The sequence below is a fragment of the Chaetodon auriga genome, chromosome 18 (genome assembly GCF_051107435.1).
Source record: "Chaetodon auriga isolate fChaAug3 chromosome 18, fChaAug3.hap1, whole genome shotgun sequence".
Taxonomy (NCBI): Eukaryota; Metazoa; Chordata; class Actinopteri; order Chaetodontiformes; family Chaetodontidae; genus Chaetodon; species Chaetodon auriga.
This window is the reverse complement of record NC_135091.1, coordinates 1219605-1239865: the sequence shown is the minus strand read 5'-3', so window position 1 is coordinate 1239865 and position 20261 is coordinate 1219605. Positions and strand designations below refer to the sequence as shown.

Here is a 20261-nt window from a genome sequence, read left to right as displayed (position 1 = left end):
CATTTTGCAGGAAAATTAACTGTTTAATGTAATTTCAGTGTATCTCAGTGTATCTCAGTGTATTTCAGTATATTTCAGTATATCTCAGTGTATTTCAGTGTATTTCAGTGTATCTCAGTATATCTCAGTGTATTTCAGTGTATTTCAGTATATCTCAGTATATCTCAGTGTATCTCAGTGTATTTCAGTATATCTCAGTATATTTCAGTATATCTCAGTGTATTTCAGTGTATTTCAGTATATCTCAGTATATCTCAGTGTATTTCAGTATATCTCAGTATATTTCAGTATATCTCAGTGTATTTCAGTGTATCTCAGTGTATTTCAGTATATTTCAGTATATCTCAGTGTATTTCAGTGTATTTCAGTATATCTCAGTATATCTCAGTGTATTTCAGTGTATCTCAGTGTATCTCAGTGTATTTCAGTATATCTCAGTGTATTTCAGTATATCTCAGTGTATTTCAGTGTATTTCAGGGTATCTCAGTGTATCTCAGTGTATTTCAGTATATCTCAGTGTATTTCAGTGTATCTCAGTGTATTTCAGTGTATCTCAGTGTATCTCAGTGTATTTCAGTGTATTTCAGAGGTTTTTCTGTTGCTTTTCACACCTTCATACAACTCTTATCTCACCTTTGTTTCATATATTTGTATGTTTGACACCGGCTTTCTCTCTGTTATAAATACATCAGTCCAGCGATAACATGAAAAGCAGGATGATTGAAAAAAGAACTTTTTTGTGGCTAAAAGCTCCAGAAAAAGCTTGTAAGTGGACCCTCCAGTTGTGTGTAGCACAGCTGTGCAGCGAGCTAAACACACGTCCAACAGAGCCTTTGTAGTTTTCACTGAAAGCATTTTGGGAAACTGTGAAAAACAGCACTGACAACAAATTCAGTGATCGTGTCCTTCTGGTTACAAAGGTCATCATTTATATTAGCAGTTCAAGTTCCACAGAACTGCCTGAGGAATCATTACACTACTCAGACTTTGCATAAGCATTAGCACTGCATTAGCATAGTGGCTAACTTGGTTAGCACTAAGCTGACCAGAAACACTGAATTCTACTAAAAGAATCAACAATCAGAGCTGCAATAAAAGGAGTCCTGACGAATAAAGCTTCAACGAGGACGTCATGTCAAGGTTTGCCGGCAGCAGTGAGAAGACGGTGGACGTTAGCGTGGACGTTAGCATGGACGTTAGCGTGGACGTTAGCGTGGACATAATGTCAGTTAGAAGGAACCTGCTGCAGAACTGCTGCAGTTATGAACTGAACCTGCCTGAACTGATTTCACAGCTCCACATATGACAATTATCATGCACTCGGTGTGTTCATGGCTTTTCGTGTTGTAATCGACCCCCATGTGAACTACGTGGATGTCATATCTGAAGTCAGCGAGGTGATATAAGATCTTGATATGTGAGCTGTGCTTCTTTGCTTTAGAGCTGAAGAACAGTAAAGGTCATGAGGCTCACGTCACAAACACAATGTGAACACAGAGCGTGACCTCCACAGTCTGCTGTGGCCTCCAGCTCTGGGTCACACTCAGCTCCTTGTTCGGCTCCTCGCTCAGCTCCTCGCTCAGCTCCTCGCTCAGCTCCTCGTTCAGCTCCTCGCTCAGCTCCTCGCTCAGCTCCTCGTTCAGCTCCTCGCTCAGCTCCTCGTTCGGCTCCTCGCTGTTATTCAGAGCCACCGGCTGTACACACTTCAACCTGAGCACAGAGCCGTGGATTATGTCACAGCAGCCGTGTGAAGAAAGGCTCCGCTCCCACAGCGAAGTCAGCCCTACAACTATAGATCGCATGAAATGACTCAATCTATGGCGCCCCTGAGCCTGAAGCCGTCCTCTGTCAGCCAGCATCATCCTTTAAAGTGCACATGAAAACATGTGCGACCGGCCGGCCCATCAGTCGCTCAGCCTTGTTCTCATGTCTTCTCTGCTTCATATGAGACAACAGATGAGTTCAGATATTTTTTGGGATATTGTGGAAACGGGTTCACGTTGGGAAACAGTCAGATTTCTCCTCACCGCCTCTCTAAGATCGTCTCTTTTGACTCGTTCTAACACTATGAGCACCTGCAGATGAAGAAGACATGAAAAATGACTGAAATAAAGTTATGCTAAACACGTCCTGCATGCAGGAAAACCTGCGATTGATCGAAGTGATATTTGCTGAATGATACATAACAAACATCACTTCACTGAGCTGTTCTGACTTCTGCACTTGTGTAAAACATGTGGGGAAAAGACCGAAAACCTTTCAGTTCAGCAGAACCTCAAAGTGATTCTGATTTGATAAAACGCCGCTGAATCCCGTTCTTAGACGTGACAGTGAACGCCACCTACAAACATCTCATCCAGGTGTTCTGGAAGGTGCACATGGAGTCGTAGCTGGTTTGATTCAGGCCAGAGATCTTCGTTGAATGTCACCTCCTTCTCTCTCTCCTCCCATGTTTCCCGTCTCCCTCTTTTATCTGATATAAATAAAAAACAGGGCTGTAAACATAACCTCTTTCCAGCTTTACTGGTGGAGATAAATGAGTATTGGCAGCACACGCTGACTCAGCAGCTTTAGCTCCAGAATAGCAGCCTCAGCCTTCAAAAGACTGACAGCAGTCAAAGCTCGTTGATATTAAAAAAGCCAAGGCTGCTCTCATCCTATGAAAATTCAGTCTTAAAAAAAAAATCACTTGCTGAAGTTTCTCCTCAGCTCAGTGCCTCCCCCAGCCCAGAAAGGGGTCCCAGCGTCTCAATGCAAACTGCAGGTTTAATCCTTAATCCTACAGTTTGATCCAGATCTCAACACCCGCAGCTCCGCAGGCCGGCTCGTTTAACCCTCACTGCTCTGAGAGGTCACACGGGGGGCGAGGAAAACTGATGGCTAAGCCTTTGGCTAATCTTGTTATCATAGGCAGAACACACACACACACACACACACACACACATCCCCAAAGTGTATTAACCTCTTGGCTTCTGCTGCCAGATACTCAAGCATCAACACTTTTTGTCAAGGTTACAGTGAAAGGCATTACCACGCTTCACTGTGTGTGTGTGTGTGTGTGTGTGTGTGTGTGTGTGTGTGTGTGTGCGTGTGTCAAAGTGAAGCCGTGATAATACACTCAGATGGAAAGAGGCAGACAGCTGATATGAAAGTATTTTGGGAGAGTTTAGGTGTTAATTGTGTTTGCTGCTTCGTTCATTCAGGCGTGGGAACTTTCGGGGGCGCACACAGACATCGAGGGGCGTGCACGGGCGTGATCGTGTGTGTTGAGGTGTGTGTTCATCGGGACGTCGGGTGGTGCTGCTGCAGTGTGTTGTTCTAGGCCTTGAGGGGGTTCAAAGCCCGGGCGAGCAGGCTTGTTATTCAGTGTGTGTGAGTGTGTGTAATTAATTAATGTGGATACAGACTCAAGCTTCTATAGCAAAAGGCTCAGGAGATGCAAGGTGTGTGTGTGTGTGTATGTGTGTGTGTGTGTGTGTGTGTGTGTGTGTGTGTGTGTGTGTGAACTCGTGATGGATACACCCATTTCAGCTGCTGCAGTGCTCCCTTGTCTGTGTCCCACCCACCTCTGTGCAGGGCGTGATTTACATCATCTCAGACACAACCAAGTACAAACCCTTCCATCCTCACACACACACACACACACACACACACACACACACACACACACACACACACACACACACACACACACACACACACACACACACACACACACACACACACACACACACACAAACCTGAGGGAGGGCTCGGGCAGAATTACTCCATCCATTTCAATTACAGAGATTGAATATCTGATAGAGACACACACAATGCTGTGTGGGAGCTGATGCTGCAGCCCAGAACTCAATGTCAAATTACATAACCAATGAATGACTTGTCTGGAAATAGAGAGACACCAAAAACATTAGCCTTCTTGACTGGTGTGCAATAACATTATTTTTAGCTGTGCTAGTGACAGGCCGGAGCTCTCAGGCCGGCAGGAAACAGGCACAGAATCAGATTTGGTTTGACTCAGTGAAGGCGTTGTGACTGAGAGGAAACATGGAGTTTGGCTCTGATGGCTGCAGGACACTCTCACTGCGCATGTGTTTTATATGTGGTCATACTTCAGTCAGGCCTGTAAAGTGACTTGACTGCACACGGCAGAACGTCTTCTGAAGAGGAATCTGGAGTTTCTTGATGAAGACTGATCCGTGCTCTTTGCTGTATCTCTTCAATGTGCTGTTGTTATTGCTGTGAGGTGCTGGATGAAGCAAAAATAACTGAAACAGAAAATAAAGCAGCTGCTCTGCTGTTTTCACTCGAGCTGAGAGATAACACAGAGAAGAGAAAGAGAAACGCTGCCACAGTGCCGACTTTAAATCCTCTTTAAGCAGCAACCTTTCCCTCTCCTCTGGAAAACCTGCATACTTTAACCACTGAAGCACGCTCACGTCCTGTTCACCCACAGAAGAGGTGAAAATGAGAAGTGTTACAGGACGGAGCGAGCGAAAAGTTACCGAGATTGACTTTAAGCTAAATCAGTTTAATTGGCGCACTCGTCTCTACTGTAAATAAAGTCGAGTCCAAATGAAAAGGCAGCTGGGAGACGTTTAATGGTGCAATAATTGATGGCATAATAGAGCGTGGTTAAACAGACATCTGTGCTGGATTCAAACCAACAACCCCAATCAGGCTCTGGCAGAAAGCTTGGTGCAGCCAAAGTCATGCTCAATCCCACAAAGCAGAAAACAAAGCCTGTCAGCGGAGCAGTAATAATACACTCAGGGTACAAAAACGGCTTTAAAAAGTACAATTATGTGACCAGAATGCACCTGTGCACCTGGTTGTAAAGGCTGTGGTTCACTGTTCTACGAATACTGGCTGTAATCGCTGATCATAGCTGGGATGTAACGTAAACCCGTGTCTGAAGGTCAAGTGTACGTCTAGAGGAAGGCTTTGGCTCTGCTCGCAGTCTGCCTGAGTATTCGTACTGTCGCTGAAGTAAAGGGATACGAGGGGCTGCAGCGTCACTCCAGGGGACAAGCAGCAGAGCAGCCATTGAGCAGGCTGGCACGGAGCAAAGGCCACAGGAGACAGGAGGGAAAACAACATGAAGAAAAGACACCGTCACAAAAGCCTGGCAGCATCTGTGGCAGAGCCCGCCATTCATCCATCCACCGGCCTTCTGAAGCACCGCGGGCAGGGCCAAGCAGATAACCTCGGCTGCAAAGCCCGCCAGTCTCAGGAGACGCTCGGGCCTTTTGCTTCTTCACACCGCCTGCAGCTACACATCCGTCCAACTTCACAGCAAACAGCCACAGTCTGAGCAGGCCGTCGAGCGTCTGTGAGTCAGCTAACCCCGAGAAGCAGGGGGGAGAAGACGAGCAAAAATCAAGAGCCCACCCAAAGACACGACCCCAGCACAGGAAGGTACAGAGGACAGCCTGTCGCTGGTCTGTTCAAATGAGTCCACCTGATAAATCACGTTATGACTGTTTCAAAAGTCGATGAGAGCAGTTCAGCCTGGAGCTCAGCACGCTGCACACCTGGTTTCCATGTTGCTGGTAAACCTGCAGACGTGCGGTAAAGGACGGACCAGGTTTCTGAGCCTTTTATGTGCATGAAATCAAATTAGTTTTTCAGAAAAACTTTGTGAAACACTGCGATATACTTCTTTAATACCAGAGGGGACCCCTGAAAGACCAAAACCCTCTTTAGAAATAAAGCATTTTATTCACTTTCAATGAACTGGAAAAATAAATTGGGTATGTATAATGCACAAAGCAGTGAAGCCATAACTTTTATGAACAGCGTCCAGATCACGTCCTCCACTGGGGTAAAAAGGTTTTCTGGCTCTCAGGTCACAGTGGACATCCTGCCGTGTCCTCCTGTGAAATGTCTCTACTCATTGTGTCCTGGACGGCTGAAATGGTTCCAGTCTTCGAGTTAATGTGGACATACAGCTCCATTCTGGATCCACTCCAGTTTAAGATGTGCTCACCTGAACATACTGACGGGTTGAGGCACGTGTCCAGACGTAAACCCGTCCACTGGTCTGGGACACGTCCCTCTCCTGGGAGGCTGTGCAGTGATTTGTTTGATGCGCTGCAGCCGTGGCTCCACTCTCTCACTTCGCACTCGTCCAGCGTCTTCACAGCTTTTATTTTACACCTCCAACTTCATGAAACACAATCTGAACTCGTTTCCACGATGCGGGACCTTTAAAACGTCGCCTGAATCTTCCTCTGAACCGGCTCACAGCTCAGGTCAACAGAACAGACGGCATATTGGCTCACGGACACACACAAGCACAAAATGCACAAAGACACACACTAACAATGTTGTGTCGTAACAGTGCAGGTCACAGCGGGCTGGACAGCAAACGACCTAAAAACTCTGCCTTTTCCTCTGAGCCTGCAACAGGAGACATCAGCAGTGACCTTTATGGGCTGTGGCCCAGTCGAGTGTGTGTGTGTTTTAGACAGAAGACTGACACACACACCACACACTGACACACATCAACCCCGCGGGGAGCGTTTCTGGTCGGCTGAACACACGAGTGCCGTCCTGGGCTGGCCCTCAGCCCGATATGAACGCTTCAACCTTCAGCTTGTTTGGCTGTTGTGAAACACAACCGGTGGTCTGTCAGCAGAGTCAATTAAAGAGGGACAGCAAGGACAGCACGCAGACCGGAGACACCACAGACACCACAAAGGCCTGTACGCCTGTGTTTGTCTTTTTCTGAGTGGATGTGACTCCGTTATCGCTTCAAATGATCTCTAGCAAATATCACAACAACGCACGGTTTATGGCTCTGCTCAGACTCAGGAAGACACTCTGCTGTTGAGGACACGGAGGTGTCCTTGGTGAGACTTCTGCACATTTTGGATCTGGACTCAGTCGTGACCTCAGTTCTAAAGTCCTGGCAGCAGCCATGTCCAGACACTGCCAAAAACTGCCATATATCCTGTCCACTGGTGGGCAGGGGACTTGGACAAAGGAATTAATTACCCAGTCCACATTACTCATCGACACAGTAATCCTGTTACGCACTGATGACATTAAGTAATTAGTTACATTACTCGCTCACGCTGGCCTCGGCTCACATCGGACTAATGAGTCATCGTACTACCATCGTATTAGCTCGTGACGGGGAACATGGTAAGGCAAGGCAAATTTATTTGTATAGCACAATTCATACACCAGGAAATTCAAAGTGCTTTACAGAAGCATTAAAGTACATTAAAATCATACATTTCAAAGAAAGAAAGAAGAAAGAAAGAAAGAAAAAGAAAGAAAGAAAAGAAAGAAAGAAAGAAAAGAAAGAAAGAAAGTAAGAAAGAAAAGAAAGAAAGAGATTAGAAGAGAATAGAAAAATAAAAATAAAATACAGTTAAAGGAAAATTAAAAACAGAAGCCAGTAAAAGACAATAATTTAGCATTTAGAATGATTAAAGTCATTGAGCAAATATATTTACTTGAAGTAAAAGCTGTAGCAAATAATAATGTTTTCAACCCTGATTTACACGAGCTGACGGTTGGTGCAGACCTCAGGTGTGCAGGGAGAGTGTTCCACAGGTGAGGAGCATAATAACTGAAAGCTGCTTCACTTGGTTTGGTTCTCACTCGGGGAACACACAATAGACCCGTCCCTGATGACCTGAGAGGTCTGGATACTTCATATGGTGTATGGTATCAGTGCTAACTGACAGCCGCCTGCTCACCCTGCTGCCGTCTGAGGACAGACGTGTGTGCTGTCCAACCACCGGACGACACAGCAGCTGATGACCCTGACGCCACCCTGAATAATGGGGTTTTTGTTGTTTTGTGTCGAGAATAAAGGACAACAGCTGTTGTTGTGCTGGTTGAAGGTGATCGTCCATTATACTTCTACGACCCATTGGACAGAGTCCACACCTGAAACCCAGAAAACAGTCCTGTCTGTGCTGTCAGAGCTCAGCGTTAGAGAATTCTTCTTCAGTGGTTAGAAAAACAACAGAAAAACCAGCCGGACTTCGTGATAAAGCCTTGGTACAAACTCCACCTCTGGCTCATTGTCTTATAATGAGCCTGAGATTAAATTAAATTCCATAATGTCTAACAGGAGTCAGGGTACAGCTTAAGGCCGGGCTGGCAATTTACTGGCACTGAGCTCCAAATGAGCTCCTGATGATCTGGAGAAACCTAACAAGGTGATAATTCATCTTCCAGGGGACGTTTAACATCTTCTGGTCGGAGAGATGTGGGTGGAAAGAGCCCTCAGCGGTCGTCCTGACAGGACTTCACAAGGACAGCTAATGGTGGAGCTCGAATCTGAAATATTACGACGGGAACAGAGACGCTTTGAGATCTGTCGTTTTCACTCCCCCCGGGTTCTTTTCTACCGTCTGCACTCAGCAGGTTAAGCGTTCTCCTTGAGGCCACAGCATTCTGACTGCGTCTGCCAGCGAACGACCACAGGACCTGCCCGCTCCGGGTGCACAAACAGAGGGACATACCAGTTCTCAACAGCAGTTTGCCGATCACAGACAGCTGAGCTGAAAGATGGAGGGAGCGATGGGAAACGACAGGAGCAGAGATGGATGCCATCTTCGCCTCTAGGTGTATTTAATTTTAGCAAAACGGGTGAATCTGCAGACTCTCCGGAGACGTGGAGCTCTGTTCTGCTGTAGCTGATAAAGTCTCGCCTTAAAAATATTGATCCTGTCCTCAAAGCTCTGTATTGGTCAAACCGTAATTAGAACGAACAAAGACAGCAGATTAGGACGAGGAAGCATCACAGTCGTAGACGCTGTGGTTTGATGTTCGGCCGATAGTGAGCACGTTTATTAAACTAATCAATCAACTCAACATCGACGCTGCGTCCAAAAAGCAGTCAGCTCTGCCACCAGTCAGATCACACCTGAGCTTTACGACCTGCGCTTACAGAGCAGCGTCAGCGGGAGGGCTGATCAGCTGAGCGCTCCGGGTGAAACGCTGTTTGTGACTGAAAATGTTGCACCGCGATGAAACGCTGTCACAGGAGAGCAGACGCTGGATGAGACGGCATCAGTCTGCCCTTCAGCTCCCAATCAATCACTACAGGCCACTTCATTCTCATCTCCTGTGCAATATGTGACGGTTGTTGAATGTCATTTTCATTTATCGAGGTTATAGTTACTAACACTGAAGCTGTTTAACATCCACCAGCTCTCTCTCTTCAGTCACATGGTCTACAGTCATCTATAACTTCACGGTATGGGGACATCACAAAAATCTGTTTCCATCCTGTGAAGTTCTGTACAAACATCACAAGTTTCTGTATAACATGAAGTAAATAACCAATAATCAACACTGAAGTTTGGAAAAACGTCCTTAGCTCTTACAACGAGGTGAACACGTCATCTGATCTTTGACTGGATCAGCCGTCGTCATGTGCTGAGTGAACATTTCCACATCCTGACGGCTGCTGAGGCTCTCACTGTTCATCTGAAGTTCATACGGTCGTTCCATCATGAGGAGGAAGTTCATATTCAAACTGTAACGATCTGCTCCCGTCCAACGTCTCAGCCGCGACGGAGCGTCTGAATCCATCCGTCCTGTGATCCAGCAGAGGGCGCTCTAAATACTCACTATCAGCTTCGCCTTTTGCGTGTCCTGCTGACCAATCAGAGTAACATTGTGTTGTCTGTTGTCCACCATCCAGAGCAGACAATCACAGCAGCAGTGAGCCGAAGTACTTTGGGTTTTCGGCTGTTTGTTGACGCTGAGGCAGCAGAGCAACGCCACGCGTACCGCCTCATCCGACATCCTTCAGCCTCACCAGGAGCCTTGAAAGAAGCTCCTAAAAACCACCAATAAGTTCACAAGATTCACGGTTTTATTTCAGCAGTGGTTTCAGGATGTCACCGTGGACCTGGAGCCACGGCGTGAAGCTCAGAGGTACGAATCAATGCTTTATTTTCATCACTGTGCAGGATTTGATGTTGGACAGGTGTAACCTAAAAGCAAATATAATAAAAATAATGTTGTTGAATTGGTTCAAACTTGATTTTTGATGTCATCTTCTTTCCATACGAGCCGTCTGTCAAACCAGGAAGAAAAGCAAGAAGACAAACTGAACCTCAAATCCTCTCAGGTGAAATAACAGAAAGTGTTCAGACTTTGGTAGAAAACTGTGTTCATGTTCACATTCAGCAGGAAAAAGAGTGAGAACATCAGTTTTCAGAGTCTTTAAACTAATCATCCAAGTGGGGAAACTCTGTCATCTCAACAAAAAAAGCATCGTGAAGAGGATCCCTGCGGCGCTCTCTCATTTAGCTGCTGCAGCTGAGCCTCTTCAGGTGTGATCAGGTGCGTCTCTCAACTCTTCCTGCTTCTCACAGCCTCTGATTCAAAGCTGTTGCAGACAGACACGTTATTTCTCCAACAGCTTTTGTCTGTATGCACTCACTTATCATTGCAACACAGCCAAAGTCACGAAATCAACATGTTGACCTTCTCAACAATTTGTCAAATACTAACACAACCTGTCCACTTCCTCTGACGCCGTGCTTCAACACAACACTCCCAGCTGCTTTCATTAAAGGACGGACACAGGCAGAGCTTCGACACTGGACTCCCACTGTAAATGTCTTATAATACAAGATGAAGAAGAAGTAATACAGGATGAGGAGCTGACTGCGTCTTCCTCATCCTCTCTGGCTCTTTGCTGTTGAAGGGTTTGGGTTAAAAAAAAAAACACATTTCCTAACACTGTTTGATAAAAACATGTCTGCCAAAGTTGCTGGTTGAGAAGACAAACAAAGTTAGCCTGCCAGCATTTTGGGAAGATCTATGGCTGCTGCTGAGTTCCCACCCTGGGAAAGAATTCAGGCTTTTCCTCATCAGTCCAGAGCACGAGGGCGCATGGAAGTCATTTTTATGAATATCTGATCAGTGATGAACGAACGGAGGGGAGAGGAAAAAGAGTAGAGCTGATTGATCAGCTGATACACACGGGAAGCGTCTTTCTTCATAACAGGTCGTTTTCCTCTGGACTTGACGACGTCTTCTTAGGCCCTAAAACATCATGATGGACACGTTTGGATGTTTTATTGACCAAAATCGACTCGACTGATTGGTTGCAGTCCTGAACGAAGAAACGTTCAGCAAACTAAAGAGGAGAAGAAGTCAGGGGAGCTTCTATTTCGGATGTGACGGCTGACATGAACAGCATCTGTGGTCGTGTTTGTCAGATAAAAGCTGGAGTCGAGCACTCAGTGTCTTGAAGTATTTAGTGGCAGAAAAATCTTGTAAAAAATTCACCACAAAACCCAAAAACGGCCGACGTTACAGTGCATTAAACTGGTGCGATACGCAGCCAAACACACAAGAGAAGCAAACAGCTGACAGCACAGCTGGTCTGAGAACAGAAGTTATGCTCCTTCAGGGGAGAGACCACGGGACGGGGGGGGTTCAGCCTCCCCCACAAATGATCCACCTCTGCAGGCATCTTCATCCAACAGACAGGCCTCACAGGCGACTGTTTGAAACTGTGGTCAGAAAACCTTCAACACACCTGAACCTTTCACAGAGTCCTCATCTGCTGCCAACACTCTGCGTTCAATGATTTTTAATGATTTATTGATTAGTGGATGGACAGATAATCAGCCTTCGAGGATCTGCCGCTGTCCTGTCCCTCATCAGCTCCAGCTTTAGGAAACTGTGCGGGGCACTTCTCACTTTAGAGGCCGAGCAGCTCGATTCACTGATAAAACAGTCATCAGGTTCAGACTCAGTAATGAAAATGACGGTCAGTTGCCGCCCGAGTATCTATTAAAAATGACTTCTTATCACTCTGAGAGGTTTTGGCAGCTCCGAGGTTGAAAAGAGCGTCGAAGAGCAGCCAAATAAAACAGGCAGCTGTTCACTTCAGCTCCCATGAAACTCAGTCTTTGGCTTGTTTCAATAAAATGCAACTTGCCTGGTTTTATTGGTAGTTTCCACTGTATTTTTAATGACTGACTGCAGTGAAATCCGTCTTGTTGGTGGGGGCACAGCAGAAAAACCTGAGAACAACTGCTTTCCACTGAGAGCGTGGAGCAGGTCAGCTGACGAGTCTGTGACGTATTAGACGGGAAAGGACGTCGCGACCTTCTTACCACAGCTGGCAAAGTTTGAATTTTCCAATTCTGCTGGTGAATCTGAACCAGCAATCCTCAGGTTACCGTACCACAGAGAAACAGCCTCAGGTATGAAAAGCGGCTTCATTGCATAATATTCCAGGTCAGGCTAATATTATCATCATACATCATGTTCTATAGGAGCCGGAGAGCGCTGTGACAAGGCCCCGGGGCCGAGCTGTCTTATTTACTGATGGAAGTGGGTCTGCTGGAGCAGCCAACTAAAACCTATTTACTTTTCTCCAGCACAGACATGAGGGACGGATGAGGGGGAGAAACACTGAGAAAGACTAACACACAGTTGAACAGGCTAATCTAACAATTAGTATTCACACAGCTGCCCTCCTCTCTCTTCCTACATTTACGTATGATAAATTCCGGTAATGAAACAGTGGATGGAATTTACACAAAGCTGATTGAATTTCCTCATTAAACATAAGAAGGCAATCATTAAAAATGAGCCTGTAAATCTTCCACACTGTATAATGGAAGAGACTTAGTGGGGGTTTTGGCATGTTCCCCAGGGGAAAGACGGCTATGTGTGACCGAGTTGTTCATTTCCATCTCTGCCCTTCTTTGAAAACAACTTCCTTGCTGATCAGGAGGGAAATCTGTGCACATCATCTGATTTTCTGACACCAAGACGCAGACCTGCACCAGCAGACCACAGCATGTTTCCTCTCTGTACGATCAACGTTTCTACAAAAGGTGACAGGGAGCATGTTTATGAGCTTCTCCTCATCAGGAGGTGGAGGAGACGGTGGCGGTGGTGTTTTAAGACAGAACAGGATCTTTTCCTGAACCTAACCATAACCAGACTTTAACCACAGCATTGTCAAAAGTGAAGCGTTAACAAACAAACTGAGAGCGTAAAGAAACATGAAGAAAAGTGAAGTTTGACCATAACGCTGGTTTGCAGGCGTCGGGTGACTGCTTGCCTCCAGTCCCACAGTGGGCAGACATCCTTCTCTGGTGATTAAAGCTTGAAGGGGTCTGTCAGACAGACATCAGACGTCGTCTCTGCGCTTAAACTGAACAAACCTCCTCATACGTTCATACGTTCATGAGCTCAACGCGCTGTCGTCCTGCCACCTCTGAAACTTGATGGTGCTGCAGAAACGTATGAGCAGCCATCCAAAAACCAACCGCTCAGCTCGAGCACCTTGACACAAATATGCAAATCGGCTCCTCTAATGATGTAAGAAACAGAAACACCTCAGAGATTTGGTGCTCAAAAATAACCACATTATGGATTCTGCTCTCTGCCTTTTAAAGGAGCGAAGGTTCGGAGATAAACCTGCACTAGAGGAGGACAGAGCGCCATTCATCGACGCTGCACCGTCAACCAGAGCCAATCACAGGCCTCAGAGGTCAACGCCGGAAATCTAATTACACAACACGGGCTTAAGTTATTCAATGTGACACTAAACACAAGCGAGTCAGTGATCTTCATCGTGTCAAAGGTCCAGTGTAGCATGCTAGCTGGAGCATTACATCACCCCACCCTGCAGCTTCCCTCGGCTCTAGAAAGCATTTTAGCCTCTTTCAGGTCTTTTTTGGTTTTTAACATGGTTAAAATCGTTAACATCGTTTATCGTTCATCATCCAGTGTCCAGGCTGCTGATCAGCTAATGAACTCACAGAGGAGCGTTCAGCTGCTGCGGATCTGCTGGATGTGGACAAAGTGTGAGCTGTGATGGCTTCATGACGGGTTTAAAGACATTTCCCACACGTTCATTTCACATTAAACTCTCTCTTAATTTGGCTTGCTTCAGATTATTTGGATGTAAACATAATGCTGTAACTGACGTGAACAGTTTCTGTGCTCATGGCTTCGCTGACGTTCACCTGCAGCTTGATGGAGGACGACAACGAGAAACACAACAGAGCGAGAACCAACTTCAAAGCACATCGAGCGACTGAGTGTATTTTAGCATCAAGAGAGTTATCAGAGGAGGAGGAGGAGGAGGAGGAGGAGGAGGAGGCACAGCGACCTCCTTCACACGAGAATGTCATCTAATCTGGTCGAGAGCATGCAGCGGCACTGCTCTGAGCTGTCACACACACGCACGCACACGCGCGCGCACACACACACACACACACACACACACACACTGGAGCTGAAGGTACCCAAACAAATATTGTCACTCCATTTTTGTGGGTCAACACAGACCCAGAGAGATATTTACATATTAAAAATCTAATTACGGCTCTTATTAATCCAATCAGTCTGAATAAATGACAGTGTTCATGCATTCAGACACACAGAACACCTGCAAACACGCCACACGTGCAGCCTTAACCTGGTCTTAATGACGCTTTTTATGACACACGGCGCTCACGTCTGTCACATGTCAACCCGTCAGATCACTTTGACGCCGCTGGTCCTGACATCCTGATAGAAAACCAAACACGCTGCAGATCACGTGCGATCATGTGATCCCAGCTTTAATGAGCTGATCCTGTGCCACTGGCCGTGCTGTCATAACAGATCTGTGGGATCCTCTCCTCTTTGCTTCGTGTTTACTTTGGCGGCGTTTCTCTGTTCTCTGAGTCCAGTTTTTAAGCCAACGATCTGAGCCAACCAAACGCGATGAGACAGCACGAGGAGCAACATGTACTCTGTGTGTGTGTGTGTGTGTGTGTGTGTGTGTGTGTGTGTGTGTGCGTGGCTGGGGAGATAAGAACAGACTTTAAAAGATGCCGTTATTATCCTAATTTAATTTGGTTTCTTGGGCACACGGCCATGCCGGGGACTGATCGCCCGTCCCGGCCACGACATGAAGACCAGCCTGATAAACAAAGTACGTGAGCCTGAGCGTACGTGGCGTTTATTAACGAGGCCCCGCGGTCGTCCTGCGGCGTGCTGCGCCCGTTGTTCCACAGTTCAAAGGCGGCGGAGAATTAAGACTTATCGAGAAACGTTGTGTGAAACAGAGGAAAAGACGCGTGGACCGAGTGAGACGCCCCACGTCAGCCGCTCATTAACAGCACGGACAGCAGCGACTGGCGAGCGGCACAAACAGAATATAAATATATGATAACGCTGACATTTAGAAGCATCCATAGATGGATGACGAGCTGACGGCCAATTTGGCCGCTAATCTAAAGGCCAAGGCCGCCGGTGGCAGGGACAAGAGATCAATCGTGTGTGTGTGTGTGTGTGTGTGTGTGTGTGTGTGTGTGTGTGTGTGTGTGTGTGTGTGTGTGTGTGTGCATGGTCTCTCACTCACCAAATAGATTGCTGGAGTGGCCTTGCTTGGAGACAGGCCTGAGCTCATTGGAACCCCAGGCGTAGCGCCTGTAGCTGTCCCACGCATGTTTCATCATCTGACAGGGAGGGGAGGGGGAGGAGGGGGAGGAGGAGGGGGAGAGAGGAGGAGAAGATGACAAATGAAGAGAGTTAAAGAGGACGATCAACTTTGAGCCGAGTCGTTTTCTACAATGGAGGTTTTGTTTACAGCTGAAAAGATTGTGACTTTTCATTTTAATCTGTCTGACAGTGACAGAGCGTCTTCAAATAAAACTTTATTTTAAACAGGTGTCGTCTCGTTGGGACAAACTCTGTCATGGAAACAGTGTCTAATCTATCCCAAACAAACTTTTGGTGTTTCTGTACTGTGAGCTTTCATCAGCGATCATGTGCATCAATCATTCATCAATCTATCGACTCATCTGAAGATTTTTTCTCTCCTAATCGATGAGTCATTTGATCCATAAGACTTCAGGAAACCAACCACGCTGACGTACAACAGCCCAAAACCCAAAATGATTCAGACGAATATCATTAAAGATGGAGAAAATAGTAATTATTCCAATTAAAAAGCCTGATCCATCCGTTGCTCATCAGAATAGTTGCTGACTAACTTTCTGTCCATCAGCTGCTGAGTCATGGTACTGTGAGACACCATTTGAGGTCTCTGGATGTGGACTGAAGATCTGATTGGAGAAGCCGTCCACATCAGTATTCTTCACAGCGTTTATCCAGAATCTCAAATTCATGACACTGAGGTGAATGTGGATTCCACTCATCACTGCTGTGTTATCCATACAGTTAACGATGCAGCTCCTTCATCTAACAACGCAGCTACAATGGACGGAGGGCTTCAGGGTGAAACTGCTTCATCTGCCCCAGCTAAAAAGACAAAAATCCAGTTAGAAAAAAGGCAGCTTAACCTCGGGGCTCCGAAATCAATGGCTCATGTGTTTGGACAGTTCAAGCTGAAATCAATAGGAGACACAATAAATAATACGAGTTCAGCATCAAATACGAGTGAACTGACATCTCCACCAGACGTCTGAGCAAAAGGAAAACAGCTGATTTGTTTGCATTAACATGTCACCTTACTGAAACACCCTAAACGTTTTTCCTTCACGTGTAAAAGGCAGTCCTACAGCTCCATTCAGAGGAGTCTCGCTTCACTTAATGATGTTATTCTGTGCATCAGGTGGCAAATGACCTATTCAAAATGTCTGTCAGCCAATCCCGAGGCTGGCTGATTGATCGGCTCGTCCGTGCTCAAAACAAAGCCCAAACATCGCTCAGTTCCCTGTTAGAGCAAACGTTTCCTCTGCTGAGGCCCATTATCTGCGGCTGAAACCACCGACTCCCAGCAGGAATCACTGAGTTTCATCTTATTCTAATCTGATGCTGGTTGGAGGCTCGACAGCAGCGGACGCCAGTTTCCAGTCTAACACCAGACACTCGGACGTGGCTCCTCCTCCCGCTCGGCGTTCGTCTGCTCTGCTAATCCGGGTTATATAGCATCGTCCCGGAGCCTTCTAGAACCTGCCTCTGGATTAGACACACTAAAACCCTTTATCCTCCACCTTCAGACAGGAAATCTGTGCGCACACACTTCAGTGATAGTGTGCCATTGTGAAACAGGCTCTCTCTGGCGCTGAGCTGTCACCTATAGCATTCTGTATGAGGGGCAAGGAGCCGCCGCACGCGCCGCCGCTCCGGCTTTGTGCACCTGAATACAGTAAACAAAACACACAAGCATTCAGCAAGGTGACTGTGAAGCCGAAGCACATCATATCAGGATCATATGACTGTAAAACACACCCTCTCCGTGCCCAGCGTGTGTGTGTGTGTGTGTGTGTGTGTGTGTGTGTGTGTGTGTGTGTGTGTGAGTGAGTGGCACAGTTACTGCTGCTGACTCACTGTTAGTTAGCTCACTCAAGGACACACACTCACTGAGAATAACAACAATCAGCTGTGATGATCTGAAGAGCGGGTGCAAATGATCACAGCAGGCGGTGAACCAGGAGGTGGAGGGGTCGCCCGCTAAGTGTTGACACGGTTAGCGAAGTAATCCTGAGAACCAGCCAATCAGCGAGCCAGCCGTTTCCAGTACCGCTGCACCGTCCCACCTGTTTCACCGCCGTCGCACGTACAAAGGTAAGAGCACGGGACGCTTTAGAGGGGTTCAATAAAATATGAATGAGTTTTTAACACCCAGATGGTGAAAGGCTGCTCTGTATTACCACGACCATTAAAAACAGGACAGACATCCAGTGGAGGCAGCCGTCCACAGGTTGCTGCTTCCATCCGGCCCATTTGCTCCACGGCAGAAATGTAAAGCGTTCATTAGGCAACATGAAGCTGCTCGTTTTGTCCATCCAACAGTCCAAACTTTGACAGCTGGATTAAAATTCATCAAATTTTAAACTGAGAAGTTTGAGAAGTTCTTTGCTCGACAAATGATATTAACAATAATCAATGTTGTTGTTGACTGACTGTTTCTTCTGATTGGTTCATCATTGTAGCACGAGTATTAGCAAAAAGCACCCACGGCCACCAGGAGGCGTCTGTGGGCAAAGTGAAGCCCAGTGCAACAAACTCACAAGTCATGACCACAGAGCAAAGTCTGGACAAAGAAACAGCAGAGAAAGCACAAAACAGGCGGTAAAAAGACGCTTTTATCAGGTTAGCTTTTTAAAAACGCCACCAAGCACGACCACAGGCGCCGTGCAGGTGCTTAGTAAAGACCCCAAACACTAGAGAAGAGGAACAGGCGCCCCCGCAGCGCTCTGATGCTCCCAATCAAAGACGTCTTCTGCAGGTTGCATCATGCAGGCTGAAGAGCCTGATGCATGAATAGAGCCTGATTTCATGCTTTTCACAGAACAACTGCTTATTAGATTGCAATACATTAGGGCAGGGGTCACTAACAGGCGGACCGCGGTCCGAGTCCGGACCCAGACACCGTCCTATACGGACCCGGACCTATAACCAGTAAATTATTAAGGGATTTCAAATTTTGACGGGACACTTATATTTTAACCGGCACAACTTTTCTAGTCTTTACGGCACCGGTTTAGCGGCTGAGGAAACGCACAAACCAATTGCATGCGAGTTAAGCCATCCCACGTGATGCTACCCAGCCAGTCGCATCTCTGCATTGCGGACGATAAACATAGCAACTCTGACTGCAGTCAGATGAGGAGTGAGAAGCGAATGGAGAGACGATAGAAAATTAGAAAGTTAGAAAGATAGAAAAAGAAAGAAGCGATACAGGGCGAGAAGACGGAGAGGCGAGTGAGCGAAAGGCAGGAAGAGACAAAGAGGAAGAGACGAGTTAGTGGGAGAGAAGACAAAGAGGATGGCCTTGACACCATTCCAGCCCAGGTTTAAAATCCTGGCAGGACAAGCTCGAGCTCAGTTCTCTCACTGAACAACAAAAAGTGTGGAGAGTGGGAAAAGAGGGAAAGAAAGAGAAACTGTATAACTGTTCAGCTGTTATTTTCAAATTAGTTGAGACTGTTAAGATGTGAAAGTTAACAAAGAAAAAGGAATATTCAAGCTGTTGCTTCACTTTTACTTTTTCTAAAATTAAACACTTTCTTTTATAATGCACACTTTTTCAAAAAACATTTTATTTTCTCTATTTCATTTTTAAATTCAAATCTGCCTGGTTTAATGTTAAGTGACAATAAATACTGTCGAAATGTTTTTGAATTGTACTTTCTTTATTTGATCAGATGTTGATTACATGCAGATGTTGATACAACTACTAGGCTACTTCAGTATATATATCACACAAATCATAACGTTATGACATTATGATGTTCCGGACCTTTGCTTTAGGAAATTTTCTCTAACCGGACCTCTTTGAATTTTAGTTGAATACCCCTGCATTAGGGAATATGCCACACTATGCTAAAAGGGGAAGCATAATTAGCACAGTTACCTCTCATCCTTTGTGCTCCATCTGCATCTCTCAAACACACACACACACACACACACACACCATGAACAGAGTGTATTGAACCTTTGCTAGCGTTGGTTTAACCCTCTCCAGCAGGTCGATAATGCATGAGATCTCCCCACGTGGCCGTATTTTAAAAGCGCACACACAGGAAACAGAAGAAAAGCCACTTCATTTGCATAACATCTCCCACACACATCAAAAGGACAGCCAGCAGTAGCTTTCCTCCATTTAGACCCACTAATTAAAGCTAGTGAGCCTGCTAATTACCACTCATATATGCATGTCACATTAAGAGATCCACTCAAATGCTCTTGTTTCCACTCACACGCAGCACTGCAACACATGAGAAGAAGTCTAGAGCTGATCCAAGGTCTGTTCAAGGATGCCGACATTAAGACAGGAAATGAAAGGAGTAGTCAAAAACTGTCAAAAAACTGGCGCTGGACACCCAACGCGTTTTAAATGGTTTAGAAAGCAGTAAAGACATTTTAAGCATCATGTTATTTAGATTTTATATCTCATCTAATAACACCTTTGCAGACTTTATTCTCTGAGGTCAGTCGGACGATTAACATACACTCAACACAGAGTCTGTTTAAGTGTTCGCACACAGCCCAGAACCTAATTTAATACGTGTCAGTCTGAGTGTGTGCTGTTATACCACCCACCAGTTTAAACACTGCTAACAGGAGGATCACAGACGTGTAATCCAGCCTGGTCTGCACGCGTCCTCGCTGTCCTCTGTGGACACCTCATCAGGTAAAACCAGCGAAGACACCTGTCTGTGTGCTGTAGCTGCAGCTACTCTTCCTGATCAATATTCATCCCTGACATTCATACTCGACATGACTTCACACTGGGATGGACGGCCCACCTGTATCTCATCTTTTTTACCTGTTCACTCTCTGAAAA

At 46.1% G+C, this 20261-nt stretch overlaps 1 protein-coding gene across 1 annotated transcript in view; it reads right to left on the bottom strand.

The window, feature by feature from the left end:
* Window positions 1-20261, bottom strand: part of man1a1 (mannosidase, alpha, class 1A, member 1) — a 109451-nt gene that overhangs the window by 64599 nt on the left and 24591 nt on the right. Inside the window, exon 2 of the mRNA XM_076756082.1 lies at window positions 15366-15462. Within this exon, the coding sequence (XP_076612197.1) occupies window positions 15366-15462 (97 nt within the window). The remainder of the gene's footprint in view (window positions 1-15365; window positions 15463-20261) is intronic.